Source organism: Gossypium raimondii, chromosome 1, assembly GCF_025698545.1.
Source record: "Gossypium raimondii isolate GPD5lz chromosome 1, ASM2569854v1, whole genome shotgun sequence".
Taxonomy (NCBI): domain Eukaryota; kingdom Viridiplantae; phylum Streptophyta; class Magnoliopsida; order Malvales; family Malvaceae; genus Gossypium; species Gossypium raimondii.
Genome location: NC_068565.1, coordinates 6,037,203 through 6,058,344, shown reverse-complemented (window position 1 = coordinate 6,058,344; position 21,142 = coordinate 6,037,203). Strand labels below are relative to the sequence as shown.

Sequence of the window (21,142 nt, the reverse complement as noted above, 5' to 3'; positions counted from 1 at the left end):
GGTTTGATTGGTTTAATGAAAATACGATGCTTTGGTCCAGTGATTTGATTTTAAATTTAATGGATAATTATTAAATTGAAAATAAAAGATACGAAGGTAGTTTGGTGAGTGTACTTTAGGGGTTACCACTGGCAATGGCAGCCATTGACTGCCCCAAATTGGCATTTATGACTGGAACTTTATTCATGATTTTATCACGTTTTGGGCGATGGTCAAATTAGGTGGTTTTGTTTTATTCTTGGGTTTTTGATTTAGTGTGATTAAAGTGTTATATGGATTAAACCTTTATGACTTTTGTTCCAAAAAATATTGAAAATCAAAACGACACATTAATCTATCCAAAATTAATATAAATAGTGTGACATATTAATTCCACACAATTTCATCTCCTGTTACATGAAGATTTATTGCCTTATTTGAGTTAAACTCACAATTAATTTTCTTTTCTTTTGAGATAAAATTTTAATTGAAACAAATTTTATATCAATTTTATGATTTATATTTAAATTAGTGACATTTTTTCAAAATATCATCTCTTAAATCTAATTTTGATTGAAATTCTTTCTTGAAAAGTGTTCGACATAATTTATTTTTCATGTAACAATCAATAAATCTAATTTTTTCATTTCTAATACCTGTTCTTTTTAAATTTTATTTCTAATATAAGGCTAGCCACTAAATTCATTAAGTTGAATTTTGCTATCTTTAAAATATTATGTGATAGACATCAAAGACGAAGCTAAAAATTTTCTTGGGACGGAGGTGAAATTGAGTTATATATTTTCATGAGAATTAAAATGTAATTTTACTATTGTATTAACATATATTTTTGTAGTTTTTAGGATTAAACAAAATTTTTTTTTTTTGAGGGCAACCATTTATTTACTTAAAATTTTATAACATGTAATAGAAAAGTCATGTAATGTCATGTTAGATTATTATTTTTACACAATACTAGTAAAAAGTTACATTATTTAGTTAATGAATTTAATATAGATGTTATTTGAGTCGAATTGAAATATCAAAAAATATAAGAGATAAAATTAATCAAATTAAAAATACTATAAAATTACAATTTAACATAACATAAAACTGATAGATTATTATTATTATCAGTTGGGTAACAACTAAATTTTATAATTGGAATGATACCAAAAGTAAAAATTAACCAAATTCCTTTGGTTTCTTCGGGATAAAAAACCTTGCCATCACACTAGAATGGCTTCTTTAGATTTAATGCAAGTAGATCCCTTGTATTGGCTCAAAGAAGCTCCTTGAGACACATGGTAATCCATTAATGCTTCAAAACCTTCATCTCCAAAGCTGCAATTGCATTTTCCTTCCTATACAATCTGTATATAAAATCCAATGACTCTTCCATTCTAGAGCAACATTCCGTCATTATCGTCCTATCAAGCTCTACAATATTGTCGTTGCCTTCTTTTGCCTTGAGCTCCCAAAATACGACATAGTGGCCTGGTATTGAAGATGCATCAACATGGCTAGTGTACCATCTCAAGATGAACCCTAATGAATCAATAAGAGTCTTTGCTTGGTTCACTGCATTTAAAAGATTCAATTCACTTGTTTTATCTGATTCGATATTTAGAATAACGTTCTGCCTCTCTATGAATTGAAATCAAGGTGTGTTGTTATAAAAACCGATCACCTTTAAAATGTCTTCAACTTTGTATTGATATAATCCTTAAAAAATACTTATCAAAGATAACATTAGATATTACATGAAACTTTTCTTTTAGGTAAATTTATAGTTTTGGCCCTTCTATTATGTTTAAAATTGGGTTTTAGTCCTTGAACTTTAATTTGCGATATTTTGATTATACACTTAATTATGACACTTAAATTTACCGATGTAAATCATTTTACTAATTCATCATGCTGAATGAGGTATTCTTAAGTAAAAATGCACATAAATATTTTAACCAAAATAATTAAATTATAAAAGTAAAATAAAGGGATAGAATTATGTCAAAGTAAAAGGACCAAATCCTAAATGTAAGTATAGCAAAGGGATTTTTTAATTGCTATAGATCAGATAAGGAATTTTACCTCCATAAGTTGTAACAAGCAATTCGTAATAGTGACCAGGCTTCACATTTACAAGATCAACAGGTTTAGCATTAAACTAAATCTGTTCGGACATATGGTTGCGCCGTCTTTTTCCACAGGAAGGAATTCAAAGTAAGCCATGTAGGGGAAGAATGTGTAAGAGACCTCAAAAAGCTTACTTAGAGGCTCTAAATTGATCCCACAAATAGCCTCCGAGCAAATATAACCAGTTGACACTAAAGGCAGCCCTCCGCTGTAGAATTCAAGTGTTTCAGCGTATTGGCTCATAAAACCTGTGGTAATAGCATCGACAAGCTTGGCTTTAGGCCATACCTTTCTGAATATTCCTTCCCATTATTTACAACCACATAGGTTTTCGATTGAATCGGCCAGTTTAGGATTAGGCTTTACGATCGATGTTACGATGTTTCGGCAGCCGGATCGTTGACCCAATCGCTTATTCGACCCGTTCTTATGTTGGAGCATAGCTCTCCCTAGTGCTGTTCTAAAAACTTGATGGCTCTTAGCACAACGGTGGCAAAGGTCGAGCCGACTGAAACAACTTCGTCTCGGTGTATTAAACCGAGGAGTAGTTGGCAGAACATGCTCTGGTTGTTGTCTGGGCAAAAGATTGTCTCAATGGGCTTGTTAAAAGCTTGGGAATGGCGGTTCTAAACTGGGGAACAGTTGTTGCCTTGAGGCCGCAAGCGGTTTCAGACCCTGTTTTGGCAAACAAAAGTTGCAATCTCTTGCCGGTTTTGTCCAAGTCACCAAATCCAAATTGTCTGAATAAATAGAACTCATTTACTAGTTAGTTTTCTGATTTGGTTGAAATATCACATACATACATACATGCAGTACTACAGTTTCTTACTTATTCATCAGAGATCCCAACAGGGTAAAATAATAAACAGCTCTTTGATTATAAGTTCCAACCGTCACAGGTATCAACTTCGGCAGGCCTCCTGAAGTTCCAGTGCTGCGTATAATGAAACAGGGAATTGAAATGGTAGGAACTAGGAAACATATATAGCAAGAAAATTTAAAAGAAAGACAAGAAATTTAGACCTTAAATGGAACTCGTGGACGGGTTGGGTTAAAAGGATGTTTGATGTCTCCCCATTGGCGATCCGGTCAATGTAAGGCTTGATATCTTCATAAGTAACAATGGGAACATTGGTTTTGAAGCATTGCTTGTCGGCATCGCCATTGATGAATCGACTCAGATACTGTGTTCCTGCATTTGTGGTCAGTTTTGGCTCAAAACCTGTTCTTGGATTTGCTGAGCATTGGTGGTTAGTTCTTCCATCAGCTTCAATCCATCTTCATATTCTTTTGTAATTTCCATTGAACCTAACTGTAATTTCTTGACTAAGAATATGATAATAACACCTTGCTGTTTGCAACTTTATAAGGCTTTTTATATATAGGGTAAACTACACCCATGGTCACTTTTGTTTACCTTAAGTTACATTTTAGTCACTTATGTTTGAAATGGTACGTTTTAGTCACTTACGTTATCGTGTTATAATATTTTGTCACTGAGCCGTTAATTGTCGTTAATGGTGTAATGGTAAGCTGACGTGGCACGTTAAATTATCATTTCAAACAAAAACTTTAGGTTAAATTATACAATTGGTCCCCATAATTTTTCGTTTTGAGCAATTTAATTCTTTTAGGTTCTTTTAACTTTCTTGCTTTTTTCTATTCCCTTCTGCTTCTCCCTCTGTTTTCCTACTTTCTTTATTTCTTTTAACATACCAGGAAGTCGAATTGGCAGTGAAGAAAGAAGTATGGTATGGGTTTTGGTTATAGGCAATGATGATAGTCGACTTCCTACTTCTTTTTTCACTGCCAATTTGACTTCCTAATATGTTAAAAGAAATAGGAAATGTATGAAAACAGAGGAAGAAACAAAAGAGAATGGAAAAAAGAGAGGAAAGTTTAAAGAACATAAGAGAAAAAAATTAAATTGCTTAAAACGAAAAAATATGGGGATCAATTGTATAATTTAACTTAAAATTTTGTTTGAAATGATGATTTAATGTTCCACGTTAGCTTACCGTTACACCATTAACGACGATTAATGGCTCAGTGACTAAAATGTTACAACATGATAACGTAAATGACTAAAACGTAATATTTCAAACATAAGTGACTAAAACGTAACCTAAGGTAAACAAAAGTGACCATGGGTGTAGTTTACTCTTATATATATATAATACACGAAAGCAGGGGAGGGCCTCGGTGTTTGCAATTTTATAAGGCTTATATATATATATATATATTTTTGTGTGTGTGAAAATACTAAAGTAAAACTAATTACAAAATAGTATTCTGAAAAGGAAAAAATATTATTATTCTTGTCCAAATCCATTAACGTGTGCGTCATCGGATGAGGAGCATCGAATATTTGCAAATTATCAATTCTGATCAAGGTTTGTTTGGCTAGATAATCTACAACTTAGTTTTGATTTCTCGGAATGTACTACAAACATCACCATGAGATGTGAAGATAAACAAATCTCGAGATGGTTTGGACTCTTTTACCGACATGAAAGTCAACAAATCTCCGAACGTATACATCCACCTTCCTCGGTGCAGTTTAATTATTTATTTCTATTAGATTAAAATTGTAGAAATGAGGTACTTGATTTGCAAATTGTAGAAATGAGGATATTTGGAATTTTTTTACTCAAATAATGTAAAAAAAATTATTTATCAAAATGGGTAAGTAAAAAATTATTTACGAAAATAGATATTTGCTATAGTTCTTTACTGGTGCCTCCTGACACACCAACTGCACCATCCAAAATTTGCTCCAATCATTACAACATGATTAGTTTTTTAATTTTTTTTTGTGTCACCATTGTATTAGGCAGCACCGATAAGTAATTTTGAAAAATACCCAAAAAATAAATGGGTATACTAAGTTTAAAAATATTTTTTAATGGTATCGTCGGCATGTTAGGCAACACCGAGAAAGTTAAAACATTTTTTTACCTGTTGGTCAAATAGAAAACAGAAGAAAAGGAAAAAAAGCATAAATCAGAAAACAAAAGTTGTGAATGAAAAGAAAGGGCATGAGAACTCGTGATCAGATGGTCACGAGCTCCCATGCCCTTTCTATAACAACCCTCTACATGGTCTAATCGTACTGACCCAGTATAAGGATATTACATTTGGTGCCAAAACGGTTATAGCTAGATATTGTTTAATTAAAACATTTATACATAGCATTTTAACTTACCAACCATATTTGCAAACATACATATAGTTTTACTAATTCATTTCATATATATACCAAAATACGTAAAGTACCTAAAAATAGATAGAAGTTCAAGAGTTTACATTTTAGTTCCTAACACATGGAAGCATAACTGACTGTCTATGTACATGCCATTTTAATTCAAAATATGGTACCTACTTTTGAAGCTCTTGAGGATGTGATGAGATGAGAGATCTTCTATCTTGACTTTACCTCCTCGAGTCAAACTTAGCATTTTAATGATTCGCTTTTATCCACAAATCATAATCTTAGCCCAAAGTAGATTTTCTAGAACACACCGGATATATGAAACAAATACAGAGGTGCATTATTATGCACTAATGAACAGAGAGCACTAAAGTGCTATACAGAGAGCACTGACATGCTAAATATCAAAGAGCACCAACGTGCTAATAGTCAGAGAGCACTAACGTGCTAAAAATCAGAGAGCGCGCTAAGTTCCTTAATGGCATGCCACTAATATCCTGGTAGTTCTAAAATCCATCTACTTGGGCATTAGAACTGAATCTCATTCATTTAAATACTTTATAGAATTATTTCGAAAAACACTTCTCATTTCTCCATCATAACAATTTAGTGCTTATTTCACAATTCACAATTATCACACCATTTTCACATATATATACTTTTGTCACAACATTTACTTAATGTTCAAACAATATACCACCTTATACTTTCCATCTATCATTTTCTTTACAAATTTCATAATTCTATAATCTTTTATTTTACTTTATTTTATTTTATTTCTAAATAATTCTATACTATAATATAAGCATTTAAATAAAAAAATTTAAAGTAAAATAATCTTGTAGTTCTTACAACAAAAGGTTGAGATGATGTCTTCCTTCACTCCTTAGCCTTCTCTTTTCCTTTTTCTTCAATTAGATCATTTCCTTTCCTTTCTTTCTCTTCAATTTCATATAAAACACATAACATTTATATATTAGAAAAAAAACAATCAAATAAATTTCCTATATTATTTAATAAAATAAACATATATGATATAATAATTTCATAATTTCTTACCTTAGATAACATTTCAATTTAATTCATAACTAAAATTATTTCTATTTCTATCACAATCTATACCTTATTTTTACTTAAATTCTACTTACAACTTGACTTAACTCTCAAATTTTCACTAATAAACCTAAATATCAATTTCTTACAATTTTACATTAAACTTATAACGTTTTCCCCAATTTAATCCTTTTCCCAATCCTAGTTTGAATTTTCATCAATTCAATCTAATTCATCCACTAATTCAATATAAACTACATAAAAAATTCTACTAACTTTCAAAATTTCAACATATACCTACTAGTAAACTCAAAATTTCAAGAAAAGAACTTAATTTGACTTACCAATTTAAAATTGAACCTTAAAACTCTAATTTTCTTCTTTACTTTTTCTTTCTTTCTTTCTTTCTCCCTGTTCCGTTTCAAATTCTATTCTGTTTCTTTCTTTTCATTTGTTTTATATAATATAATATAATATAATATAATATAATATAACTTATTAATTAAATAATATAATATATAATATATATTTTAAATAAAAATATCTTAGATATTTCATTTGTTATGCCGCCTCAATCTTAGAAAAGGCATACTTCCTATTTGGTCCTTTTAACTTTCTTTAATTTATAATTAAACTTTCACACTTATTTCGATCTAATCCCTTTTCCTAATTTCTTCTAATTACATCAAATTATCCTAGTCAAAACATAATTAGATACACAACTAACTTCGTAAATATTTATAATAAATATTTACGAATCCATTCTGAGGAACAAAGTCCCGAAATGCATTTTTTATTTAATCTATTTAAATAAATTTTACCATATAATCAATAAAATTTTATTATCAAAATTTTCATGCAACCTTCCTATCATAATATAGACCATACCACAATATTAAAATAAATTTTCTTTCTAGCTCGGATTTGTGGCTACGAAACCACTATTTCGATTTACTGAAAATGGGTCATTACATTTTCTTTTCATTTCAGCTTTTTTTTCCTGATTTTTTTTCATGTTCTTTTTCCATTTCTAAAATATATATTTTAATCAATACCATCGATGTGTCAAGCGGCACCTCCGATCGCTATATATACCCTAACCCACCTGACCAACAATATATTAGTTTTGAAAGCTAGTATTTTATTGAAATTTTTTGTAGCAATATCTAAGAAGAAAAAATATATTTTGTAGAAGAGGAGAAAAGAAAAAAGAAGGAAGATTTGTGTTTTCCACTGCAAAAGTAAGGTTCAAGTTAGTATAGAATATGAAAAACCAATTCATCGTATGGTTCATTTAGATGGATTAATTTTAAAAACAACTGTTGGTTGCATATTTCAATCTCGACAAAAAATAGGAATGAAATTTGTAAGGAATGTGTCTGTTAATGATATGAAAGGAAAAATCAATGCAAAATTTGCTCGATGTTATGGGAGGAGGATATAGAGACTATTTTATAAATGTTCAATTTCGTCAAATCTTAAAATTTACTGAGATTAAACGTTTAGATGCTGAAGACGTGGAGATAATAGTTGTACAATACTGCCCCACTAGGAGGGTTAACACTGAACACGTTCAATTGTTTGCCGAGTTAGCAGATATGGAGCCCGTTGAAGATGTGTAACACCCCTTACCCGATACCGTTGCCGGAGTCGAGCACGAGACATTACTTAGCTTATCTTACTAATTCGGTGCATAAACACTTGGTTTGAAAATTTATTTCACTATTTACAGCAAATCTGTCCAATTGGGCAGTAGTTACTAAATTAATTATAACTTGAGCTACGGAACTCAAAATTTAACTCCGTAAATTTTCCATAAAACTAGACTTATATATATACTTACCATAAAATTTTTAGAATTTTTGGTTCAGCCAATTAGTACAGTTTATTAGTTAAAGTCTCCCCTGTTTCACCACCTGACTGTCCTGACCTCTTGCCACTAAAAATAAGTTTTCTCACTGTAGGATTTTCATATGAAGTTCTTACTTGTTTTTACAGAAAATAGACTCAACAAGGAATCTAGACATATAAACTATAACTCTTAACCATTTTTTTTTACAATTTTTAATGATTTTCTAAATTCAGAACATGGGACTCCAAAAATAGATCTGACCCTGTCTCACTAAAATTCACATATCTCAAAATATAAAATTTCTTTTGTTAAACCGTTATTTTCCATGAAAATAGACTCAACAAGCTTTAATTCCATATATCATTCACTCTCTAATTCATTTTATACTATCCTAGGTGATTTTTCAAAATTACATCACTGTTGCTGTCTGAGTTCTATTTCTTTGCAAAATTTTACTCTTTCATGATTTCCATACATAATTTATCACCTAGAATTTTATAACAACAAACATCTTCATCCTTGACCATTTAAACAACCATTCATCATCAAATGCTTACACATCTTTCTATAGCAAAACCATAATTACAAACATATGAAATAACTAAATCCCTATACATGCCATAACTCAAACATGTTTCATCATAAAATACCGAGTAGTTGTTCTTGATAGTGTGGACGATCTCTGACCTCTTTAGGATTCTTGAAGTAGCCTTGCAATACTATAAGAGAAAAGAAATAAAAGACGTAAGTATAAAGCTTAGTAAGTTTACTAGCAAATAAATAATAATACTTAACACAAATAATTAAACTCAAGTGTCTATATCTCTAGTTTACTCTTTAGTTAATCTCATACTAGTTCTCTTGTTTGTTTACTTAATATAATTGTGTTCATAACTTACTCCTCTCTTGCTGCATCATTGAATATAAATTGTTAATATAATAAATTCTTAAATATTACAACTCACCTGAGCTTGCCATTTTTACTTTTAACTGACCTTTCATGCACACGATTCGTTTATTAGCCCGTTGAGCCACATTGGAACAATAAGGATACTTGGGTTTCTTCTGATCATAACATGCCAAAGCCATGTCCCAGACATGGTCTTACATGGGACCTCTCGTCTCGGTGCCAACGCCATGTCCCAGACATGGTCTTACATGAGACCTCTCATGATCTCAAGGATGCCAATGCAATATCCCAGACATGGTCTTACATGGGATCTCTTTACCCAAATGTCATGACATTTGTATCCAGTACTTTCCTTATGTATCAACGGGACTTTTTAATATTAATTCATTATCATTTTATACTTAAATTAACATCAATATAAATTCATAGTTGCTGGAAAATAGCAACATTAATAATAATTATTGAAATATTGCATTTATTTACCGTAAACTTACCTCGGTGCCAAATATAGCCAAATTCACCAACTTAGCCTTCAACTTTATTCTTTCCTTTATCTAGCCTCGAGTTTCGTTCTTCTTGATTATGGAGCTTGGAAGTTTGAAAACCCTAACTATGGCTTTCCCCCTTGCTGATTTCGTCCAAATGAAGAAGATGAGCACAATTTGCCATCTTTTTCCCTTTTAATTAATTTTAATTACTAGATTACCAAATTACCCCTAACTTAAAAATTTTCTATTTCACTTATCTCATGTCCATTTTTGTCTACCAACTTAATCAATGGTCTAATTACCATATAAGGACCTCCAATTTAAAGTTTCATAACAATTGGACACCTCTAACATGTAGAACTCAACTTTTTCACTTTTTACAATTTAGTCCTTTTGACTAAATTGAGTGCCCAAACGTCAAAATTTTCGAATGAAATTTTCACGAAATCATTTTGTGAAATCATAGACCATAAAAATATAAGAAAAATAAATTTTCCCTCATCGGATTTGTGGTTACGAAACCACTATTCTGATAACATTAAATTTGGGCCATTACAAGATTTCATTTCATTAAGTTAACAATATGAAGTTCAAGACTTGTGTATAGAGATTTTGAAAGCGTCTGTCGATAGATGATCGTATATGTATAGGTTGGAGATCGATCTTAATGTTGGATGAGCAAAACCATCCGGTGATGGAGTGACATTGAGATGGGCCAAAAATCCACACCATGCTCGGACTGCATATGACAACCTTAATTCGGGTCCCTGTTTACAGATACATCTAGTTATGATTGAGGCTGATGTGGATGGTGAAGATGGATCCGGTAATAAATGATCATTTTGATAATGAGGGTGAAGATTTTAGGTCCCAGTGATATCAACGACGAAGGTGTGGATTATGATGAAAATGTTTACGCCCCTTTGATCAAGAACCCGGGTTGTGGCATTGTCATACACAATGACCCTGAAGCGCACATGTCGAGTGTAAATCTTGATGTGTCGCATGTGTTCGAGTTCCCCAAGTACCCTAATATAATATTTGCTCATTGATTGGCGGCATATCGAGCCTTCTTGAGGGTGAAGATTTTAGGTCCCAGATGATATCGATGACGAAGGTGTGGATGATGATGAAAATGTTTACGCCCCTTTGATCAAGAACCCGAGTCATGGCATTGTCATACACAATGACCCTGAAGCGCACATGTCGAGCATAAATCCTGATGCGTCGCATGCGTTCGAGTTCCCCGAGTACCCCAATATAATATTTTCTCATTGATTGGCAGTATATTGAGCCTTCTTGAATGGATAGTTGGAAAAAGAAGTATATGTACACTAGATTGAAGGATATGCCGTAACGGGAAAGGAAGAAAAAATGCATCAGCTTCGTAAGTGTCTTTACGGGTTAGAACAGGCCCCTCGAGCCTAGAATAGTAAGATTGACTTGTACTTTCAGCACTTTTGTCTTCAACATAGCCCAAGCGAGCCTTCCCTCTATGTGAAGGTTGGAGTAAACGAGAATTTTTAATAGTATGCCTTTAGGTTGATGATGTGATCTATGCAGGAATCGGTATGAAGATGGTTGAAGATTTTAAAAAAGCCATGATGAAAGAGTTTAAGATGGTTGATCTCGACCTTATGAAGTATTTTCTCGAGTTTCAAGTTAAGCAATTAAGTGGCGAGATTTTTATTTCGCAGGAAAAATATGTGGAGGATTTATTAAAGAAGTTTCAAATGTCGACTTGCAAGTCAGTGCCTACGCCAATGACATTTAATGAGAAGTTGCAGCAAGATGATGATAGAGAGATGGCTGATGAGAAGCTTTAGCGAAGCTTAGTGGGACCTCTAATTTATCTCACTAATACAAGGCCCGATATTGTTCAGCCCATAAGTGTTCTTTTGAGGTTCATGAGCAACCCGAGCAAGATTCATTATGCTGCTGCAAAGAGACTACTCAAGTACTTGTAAGGAACGAAGATGCAAGGGTTGAGATATGTGAAAGAATTGAGCACCAATCTGGTCGGTTTTATGGTTAGAGATTGGGCAGGTTCAGTCAAAGATAGGAGTACTTCGAGTCATCTTTTCTGCTTGGGATCAAAGCTGATTTCTTGGATTTCGAGGAAGCAAAACATAGTGGCTTTATCATCTGCAAAAGCCAAATATGCTGCAGCAACAAGGAGAGGCATGCAAAATTCAGCTAAAGAGAAATAAAATTAACAGAAAAGAGAACAAGCTGAGGAGTCATATTATTGATAATAATAAGAGTATTTAATTACAAGTTGTAGACCAAACCAAAGAGGTTCCATTGATCAACGGACACCGTAAGGTAGAAGATACAATATAACATCCAAATAGACAATTTTACAACATTAGAAAGAGGGTGGCCACAGATCAGCATCAACGAATGGCAGTCCCTCCTCTTACCTGCAAAATCAATACAAGTCATTATTAAACATAGGTTGAAATCAAGGTCTGATTATTTTCTGAATAAAAAGATTACCGAATGAAATATTAACAAAATTGAACAAGTGCTTGTCCTCATGATTTAAGAAAGCTAGTTCAAATTCATTACCATACTGATGCATTGAATTAAGCACAACACCACACTTTGACACTTGGTTCTCCTGAAAAAAGAATGTTTGTTTGATTGATTTATAAATTTGCAAAACCATGCATACTGTTTTTCCCCAATCAAAAAATTCTACGCAAATTATTTCAAAGAAAAGGAATGAAAGTAGAATGAAATTGACAGTTCTACAGAGGAGAAGAATAGATTATAAATGCATACCCCGAATTCATAGGTTTTTAATCAAGAAGAAGAGATATAGATTTCACAGAAAGTAGAGATTAAATATGCCAAAAAAAAAAAAACCAAGCATCTACAGTATAGATTGTAAAGTTACCTGACAAGTATATATAATTATATGTCACAGTTAGAAAATATGATGGAAGGAATATGCTGGACTTTGTAGAAATCTTCTCTTCCTTGCACCATTTTATCTTTAAATTCCTTTGGCATATACTCAATCTTTAATTCTTGGAGGGTTACAATGCATCTCAATCCATCTGGAAGCATCTTCAGTTTTTCACAACGTCTAATCTCCAAATAGCGTAGAGCAGGCATGGCTCCTTCTTCCACCTTCCACTTCTCCAAATTCCAAAGGCATGCAAGCGTTAGAGACTTAAGTTTAGGAAAATGGGGTGCAGAGCAAACCATTTCCTTTCCAATGAAAGCATAGTTATATAATTCCAGTACCCTTAAATTGGGCAGCTTCTCTAGTGTTGGCATAGGATCTTCCACAAGCTTGCACTCTGTCAAGTGTACATAAGCGATACTCGAAGAGAAATGGTGAAAATCTGGTAACTTCTCTATCTTCACTTCTAAAATCAACTCACACAAATTAACACAACTCGAAAGGAGGTGAGCTAATACTTTCGGATCTATTCCTTTATCATTCCAAATAGACAAGGACCGAAGGCAGTCACTTGCTATAATTGGCAGATTCTTATCCAGCTCCTCCTTAAAATCATCAATATTGAATGGCCCAAGAATCCCCAACTTCCTAAGTTTTGTGAACTTGGAAAGATCTGCAATGAAGCAGTTCCTTGTGTTGAAGTTGATTAGTGTTAAAATGTTTGTCAACGTGTGCAACTTCAATTTGGTCTTATCAGTCATCATCGGGAGATAGAGATGTCTTAACTGTTCCAACTTCCATATTATGTTAGGTACATTCATAGCACCATCATCAGCATGACCAGAAATTCTTAAATCCAAGGTTTGCAAACACCTTAAGTTGCCCAGAGACGAAGGGATTTTTGACCAAATGAATTCAATACCACATAAATTCAAGAATCTGAGATGGATGAGATTACCTATAGCACTAGATAACTTACATCCTGAATATCCTAGCATGTCTCCTTCAAAACTTAGAACTCTAAGCTTCTTAAATTTTCCAAACATGTACTTCCAAGATCTCTTCCATTTCAGCATCACACAAACAAACCAGACCACACAGCAAAAATCATCCTCATCTCTTTCACGGGGTTCCGATTCCAAATCAAACGGGCTCCAAAAGAACAAGATGGATCTGAGAGGAATACTACTTTTAATGCGCTGAACATGAATGTGTTGATGTACAACAATTCTACGGACTGCCCTCGTATTGGATGGAGACAATGAGGAATCATTGATGATGCTGAGAAAATTTTCTTGCTTTGCTATTGACAGGCAAAGATCTCTCATTAGATCGTGCATGTGGCAAGTTTCGATCTTCAAGGTTGGGTCTCTTTCCCCAACTTGAACCATACACCTTTCCACAAGCTCATCTAAGAAGCCTTCTGCAACATCCTCCATAACTTCTCCTCCATTTCCTTCATCCTCTGTTGATGACACAAGGCCTTCTGCAACCCATAGTTGAATCAATCTTTCTGCAGGTATCTGGTAATCTTCTGGAAATTGACTCAAATAAAGGAAACATGGTCTTAAATAAGGCGGCAAATCATCATAACTCAAGGCTAACACATGCTCAATATGTTGGGCACCTCCTTTGCCTTTCTTTAAGTATGATTTAGTATTTTTATGCACAATTTGCCATTCATGTATTGAACTCTTTGTAGCCAAAATGCCTCCCAATACAATGATGGCTAACGGCAGCCCTGCACATTGATGAACCATTTTCTTCCCCAAATCTTTCATTTTTGCATCAGTTATGTTTTCTGAAAAATAAAAATAAAAAACACAATTACTATTCATCGTCAGCATCACAGACAACTTTTCATTACTTTGAATAATAAATTAAAAAAAACATCATCGTATTCGTATGTGATATCTTACAAATTAGGTGTGCTAAATTAAGTGAATTTTAATTTAATTTTTTATTATCAAATCACTTTAAATGTATAGAAAAAAGTTATGTTTTGAAATTTCAGATATAACATACAAAAAAATATTATTTAAATATTTAAAACTCTAAAATTATAAAAAAAGTTTATAATAAAAATAATTTATATAATATATTTATTTATAAAAGTTATGACTTAAAAATGTGGAGATAATTTATTTATATTTCCATATTATATATCATAAAAATAATATGCTTATTAATAAAAATTTTAATTATAATTTATTTATAAAAATAACTTTCTAAAGTTACCCAAAAAACCATTATTTATAAGAATTGTTTTCAAAGTTATGGACAATTTACAAAAGTTATATATTGTAAATTTTTTATTTTCTCAAATTAAGTTTATATAAGTTTTATAATTAAAACTACAAACTATTTGGAAAATGAATCCAAATATTAGAAATTTGATATTAATTATGGAAATAGAAAATGTGTTCTCGCACCATATCGTGATGTATAATAACATTTGAGAAAATAGTGTCAAATACAAATATCATATACAGTTGGTAAACTCTTTAATTTAAGATATTTAAGACTTCAAAATGTAATTAAGAAGGCATTTATTGTTCTAAAAAATATTTCCTTTTATTAACATCACATTAGTATAGAATATAAAAACAAGGTTGCATTGTATCAACATATTGTCTATTTCATAACTTCAATCATAGGTAAAATTGAGATGATTCATACATCGTAGAGGATATAGAAAATGAGAACTTAACAATCTTAATGATGTAAATTCAAATTCAAATAACGATGAACTCGGTTGACTAACAAATGATGATAATGAGCATATGTTAAATATTAAAAAAATAAACAAATATGCACTAGAATAATTAAACAAATATGATGATTTTTATTTTTGTTATTTGTTTAAAAATATTTTATCATACTAATAATTTTTATAATAATTAATATTTTAAAAATTATGTAATTGTGTAATTAAAATTTGTACTATCAAATATGACATAAGAGATTGCAACATAATTACACTTTGTTAACTAAACATGTTTAGGGAATTACAATTCTTTGTAATTGCAAGAGTGTATAATAATTAATAATTACACTTTTATTCAATTATACGTAAAAAAATCTATAAAAGATATGAATTTATTTTATGAAATTACAAAATTGTTAAAAGCCTTCGAAAACATTCAAAAACTATTTCTAACATTCTTTAAAAAAATTATTTCTAACATTATAAAAAATTTATATATACAAATTTGAATTATAGAAAATTTAGATTAAAAAGATAAAAATATTATTTTATATACAAAATTTTACTAAAATTAAATTTTAAATAAAATGAATTTTTAAACGTTACTTTTTCTAAAATTATAATGAAAATAATCACAAAGATCAGCATTGTCATTTCTCAAAAAATAAAAATAAACACATAATATTTCAATATTCCTGTTAGTTTTTGAAAGAAAAATTAATCGTTAATTTTTATGTTGAGGAAAAATTGCCATTTTTAGAAAATTAAAAACAATTACAGAAAAAAATACACTTCAATGGATTTTGAGCCCAAATTAAAATTTTAATTCTAGAAAAATTTAATTATATAAAATAATACTTTAAATATTTTTGAATTTATATAAAATAATATTCTTATAAAATCAGTTTTAATAATTTTAATTTTAAATTTATATGGAATATAATTATAATTAAAGAAATTCTAAATTGTTTTATAATTTTATGTAATTTTAGCTTAGTTTTTTAAGTTTATAATTTAAAAAAGAAGAAGCTTATTTTGCATTATTATTTTAGAATTTGTTGTGATTTCAGAAAAATAATCTTTTAGAAATTGTTATGATTTCTAGTTATCAAAAATAAATTAACAATTTTATTTTAAAAGTTTTCAAATCTTAAAAGTACAATTTAATTATCTAATAGTTGTGAGTTAATTTACAAATTTAATACAATTTCAAACTTAAATTAATTTTATAAATATTAAATTATATATGAAAGCGTATTAATATAGCTTATACGCATTTTCACATATTAATAAAAATAGAAAAATTTTTACTCTTTAAATTTTACATTAATAAATGTAAATTTATAATTTGACCCTTTAAAATGATAAAATTTTAATTTAATCCTTAAAAAATTACAATTTAATTTTGGCTCCGCCCTTGATGTTAATGCAATCCTTTTAATTATTTATTAAAATATTAATTATTCACTAAATATTTTACTAATTTAAAGCTTCCGAGTTCAGAATTGTTTAACATATATATAAGTTCAAATAATTTCAAACTTTCAAAAGCATAATTTCAATATTATGCTATCAAAGAGTTGAGATTTGAAAATATGAAAATTATTTTACTTTTTTGTTAATAGCTTATCTAACATTTACAAATATTATAATAAATTTGATTATTATATATGTAATTATTTAATATTATCTTTTATAACATTTTTACTCATAATTTTTAATAAAGATTTTATTTTTTTAAAAAGTAATGTACACTTGATTGTGAATTAACCTTTCTAATTATCATAATTTAAATTCAAATAAATTAATAAAATTATACACTTAAATGTAGATAACTTAAGGAATAAATCTCATACACTTAACTCCAACATATATTGTTATATATAAATTAATTTTGATTTGTGCAATTTTATGCATGAAAATTCAATTTAATTCAATTTTAAAACTACTAATATAATTATCGACATAACACTATTTTAAGTTTACATATTACAAAGATTTAATTTATAACTTTTAATAGAAAAATATAAATAAAACAACTAATATATTAGAATAAGATAGAGATAAATATGTACCTGTAGAATGTGGGTGTGAAAATGCTATCCTTTGAAATAATTCCCAGCTTTCATCATCGTTTAAACACTGCAATTCATGTAAGTAGTATCCTCTCCTATCTGCATGCGGAACTATCTCTTTATTTCTAGAGGTGAGCAACAACTTGCTGTTACTGTCCATTGCAATTGGAAAAGCAGATTTAAGGCTATCCCAAGCATCTATGCTCCAAATATCATCTAATATCACCAAACATTTGTTATCCTTCAAGAAGTTATGCAATATCTCTGCTAATTCTTCATCTCTGTCAGCATTGTTTACAATTTGAAGACTAGATAAAATGTCTTTCCAAACTCTTACTTTTTGGCATTGTTGAGAAACATATACCCAAGCCAAGCGATTGAAATGACCAGTAACTTGACTATGGCGGAATATTTTCTTGGCAAGAGTGGTCTTGCCAATACCACCCATTCCGCATATGGAAACAACCTTGCAACCGCTTTCCTCATCAACAAGAATTGACACCAACTTCTTGATATCATCATGCAACCCAACAACGTTATCGTCGACAATATGAGGATAAGGCCGCCTCAATTCTCGCCTTTGATTTGAAGAACTTGTACCTGCTCCATCCCTTGGCTGTTTTACATCATAGGTTTGTAATCGGCGAGTCAATCGGGTGATTCTGGCTGTGATTTTCTGAATCTCGCACTTGGTTTGGCAGAGCAACCCTCCCTCGTTAAGGATGCAAGCAAATCTTTTGATGACATTAGAGAAACCTCCTTTCCTTCTAGGTGCAACTTTGAGAGCAAAACTCTCGATCACATCTTCGGCATCGTACGCCAATTCTCTGATTTCATTAATACTGGTGCGCACCACCTCATTATCAACTTTCCTCGCGTCTGCCTCCTTCAGGAAACTTTGTATCCATTCAAGCTCCTTTTGCAAATCCTCAACTTGGTCCTTCACGCCCATCAACGATGTGACTTCCTGAGTTAGTAATCTCCCAACAGTCTGGACAACAGATGAAATGGCTGAGAAATCCATGATTTTTGTTTTTCAAAAAAATTCAAAGCAAAGAAAATCTTTGTTTTCTGATAACATTGATATTGCCCCTTTATGGTGTTCAAAGTTTTAAACAAAGAATTAATCTTGCTTGTGGAACGGGTTTAAGTGATTCAAAATGTTGCACAAAAGCTAAGAATAAAATATTAATTATTAACCATTCCCAGCTGCAAGCTTGAAGCAAAGAACAAACGGGAACACGATCAACTTTGTTCGCTAAAGGGAAAACCAATTCCTGCTTTAATATATTATGTATATCACTAAACCACATCAATCAATTTACATTAATGGCTTAATATATGTTACTTTTAACGCCAAAGAGTATTCTCTCAAGTCTCAGCTCAGGAAACTAAACGCAAGCTTGAACCTTAAGTAGTAGGAATAGAATACTGGTTTGCCCCCACCAAAGCAATTATCATTAATTCATCACTACTAATTGTATAAAGCTAAAAGAGCAAGAAAAGGATTTCATTCATACAAATTAAAGAAACGGAATCATATACTTTTCTTAGTGGTTCCTTTTAATACAAACTATAATTCCAATAACTCTATTGTGGGTGTGCCGTCAATATATATTTGGGAAAACTAGAGAAGAAATAGAATCGACATCAGGACAAGGAGGAGCACCACGTCATGATGACGCAACAAACAACGTCCAGACGAGTCAATATTCCTCGTCACGACGTGATGACGTGTATTTAACTTAAATTGGGTTTCTTCTCACAATTAAACTCTAATTAGTCTAGTAATATTTCAGTCATATTAGATTTTAATATTAGCCTATTTAAAGGGTCTTTGTAACCATGTTTAGGGAGTTAACAGAATATCCCTTATGTAAGATTTGATGAAGAGTTTTGGGGGGAGTTTTTGAGAGAGTCTTGTATTTCAGATTCAGGGTTTATTTGTTTCTCCATCTTATACTTTCCTTTTTCGGTTTTTATCATTTTAGTAAATTTTTTTCCTGTGATTTTTATCTTATTTGGAGGAGTTTTTCACGTAAAAATTTGTATGTTTGATCTTCTCTACATTTTCTATCTCGTTGTTTATACAGGTCGATCCCCAACAAATTAGTATCAGAACCTAGTTCAACTTTCACAAGTCGACTCGTTCAAGATAGCAATAATGAGATTCGACATTGAGAAGTTTGACAGAATCATAAATTTCAGCTTGTGGCAAGTTCGGATAACGAAAATTCTGGTTCAAAATGGTTTGAAAAAGCTCGTAGATGCGAATCAAACAGAGTAGGAAGAGCTTGATGAGAAGACACTTTTAACAATTCAGTTGTACCTCACTAACAATGTTTTGCCCATACTTACGGAGTATGGAGAAAATTAGAAGCCCTTTATATGACAAGATCTATCGCAAATCGCTTGGTATTTAAATAACGATTATACACTTACCTTATGGATGAATGTGAGAACCATAGGGTCAATCAATTTGTTACTTTATTGAACGATCAGAAGAAAGTTGTGATTAATATAGATGATGAAGATCAGAGTATGCTATTATTGTGCTTTTTGCCCCATTCATATAAAACTTTTAGGGAAACCTTGATTTATGGTAGAGATAAACTCTAATTTGAATATGTGAAGGGAAACTTTTTGAGTAAGAAAAAACTATATAATGAGTTAGGTTTGGGTAGCAAGTCTGGTAGTCAAGCCTCGCTTTTGATTACTAGAGGCATGCAACAGCCTAAGGATTTTGTTCGAAACAAATTTAGATCAAGATCGAAGTCGAGGAATCGTGACAAGACATGTTACTACTGTAAGAAGTTGGGTTACATAAAGGCAGAATGTTATAAGTTGAAAAGTAAAAACAGAAGGGCTACTAAGAGCGATGAGAAACAGAAGGTTGAGGCAGCCGATGCTAGTGTAGCCGAGAATAATGGTGATGATTGGTTACTAGTGTTTACGATTGAAAGGTCTAAGCCTGCATCTGAGTGGATTCTAGATTCGGGGTGTTCTTTCCATGTGTCTAATCAAGGACTTATTCTCCACATATAGTTCAGTTGAAGGTGGAGTTGTGCTTATGAGGAACAATTCACCTTATAAGGTAATCAATATTAGTACCATTCAGATCAAGATTTACGACGAAATTATCAAGACACTTTCAGATTTAGGCACATGTTTGATGTAAAAAAGAATCTCATCTCCTTGCGAAGTTTATACTTGAAGGGTTGTAAGATCGTCATGGAGTCAAGCAACATTAAGGTATCTCATGGAGTTCTCGTTCTGACGAGAGGTCAAAAGATTGATAGTTTTTATGCTTTACGGGATTTAACAATGATCAGTAAAACATCAATTTCCTTATGTGTTAAGGAGTCAGAGTTGACTCATTTGAAGTACAAGCAACTTGGTCATACAAGCGAAAAAGGCATGACTTTTTTGAATAAGAGAGGTTCTCTCTCGGGTGTAGGAATTGGAAAAGATAGAGCACTGTGTTTATGGGAAGTAGACACAAGTCAACTTTGATTTGGCAGTTTAGAAAACTAAAAGTCTTCCAATTGCAAAGTTCAAGTACTGCTTGGACTTGGTTAATATCCTGCAAAAATCAAGTTATGCCCTTATATGACTCGACAAAGAAGATGTTGCATAAATGCAAATCAAACAGAATCGACGTCACGACGTGGAGGAGCATGACGTCATGCCATGTATTCAACTTAAACCGAGTTTTTTCTTTCAATTAAACTCTACTATCTTTTTCCAATTAAACTCTGATTAGTTTAAGAATATTTAGTCATATTAGGACTTTAATATTAGCCTATTTAAAATATTT

At 31.3% G+C, this 21,142-nt stretch overlaps 1 protein-coding gene and 1 pseudogene across 4 annotated transcripts; both read right to left on the bottom strand.

Annotated features, from left to right (window-relative positions):
• Positions 1-1,128: 1,128 nt before the first annotated feature.
• On the bottom strand, positions 1,129-6,822 carry LOC128041236 (indole-3-acetic acid-amido synthetase GH3.17-like; annotated as a pseudogene).
• Positions 6,823-11,488: 4,666 nt separating this feature from the next.
• LOC105778949 (putative disease resistance protein At1g50180) lies at positions 11,489-18,373 on the bottom strand. Of its 4 annotated transcripts, XM_012602714.2 has the most exons (6): positions 17,326-18,373; positions 12,885-14,344; positions 12,532-12,773; positions 12,201-12,252; positions 11,905-12,052; positions 11,489-11,792 (listed from the first exon to the last, which is right to left on the bottom strand). In XM_012602714.2, exons 1-3 carry the CDS (start codon positions 18,347-18,349, stop codon positions 12,549-12,551), a joined length of 2,709 nt encoding a protein of 902 aa, XP_012458168.1. In that variant the 5' UTR covers positions 18,350-18,373; the 3' UTR covers positions 11,489-11,792; positions 11,905-12,052; positions 12,201-12,252; positions 12,532-12,548. The 4 variants fall into 4 exon arrangements, with proteins under 4 accessions (XP_012458168.1, XP_052486773.1, XP_052486777.1 ...); XM_052630813.1 differs by having other exon boundaries at positions 12,532-14,344; XM_052630817.1 differs by lacking the exon at positions 12,201-12,252 and having other exon boundaries at positions 12,532-14,344.
• Positions 18,374-21,142: the final 2,769 nt, after the last annotated feature.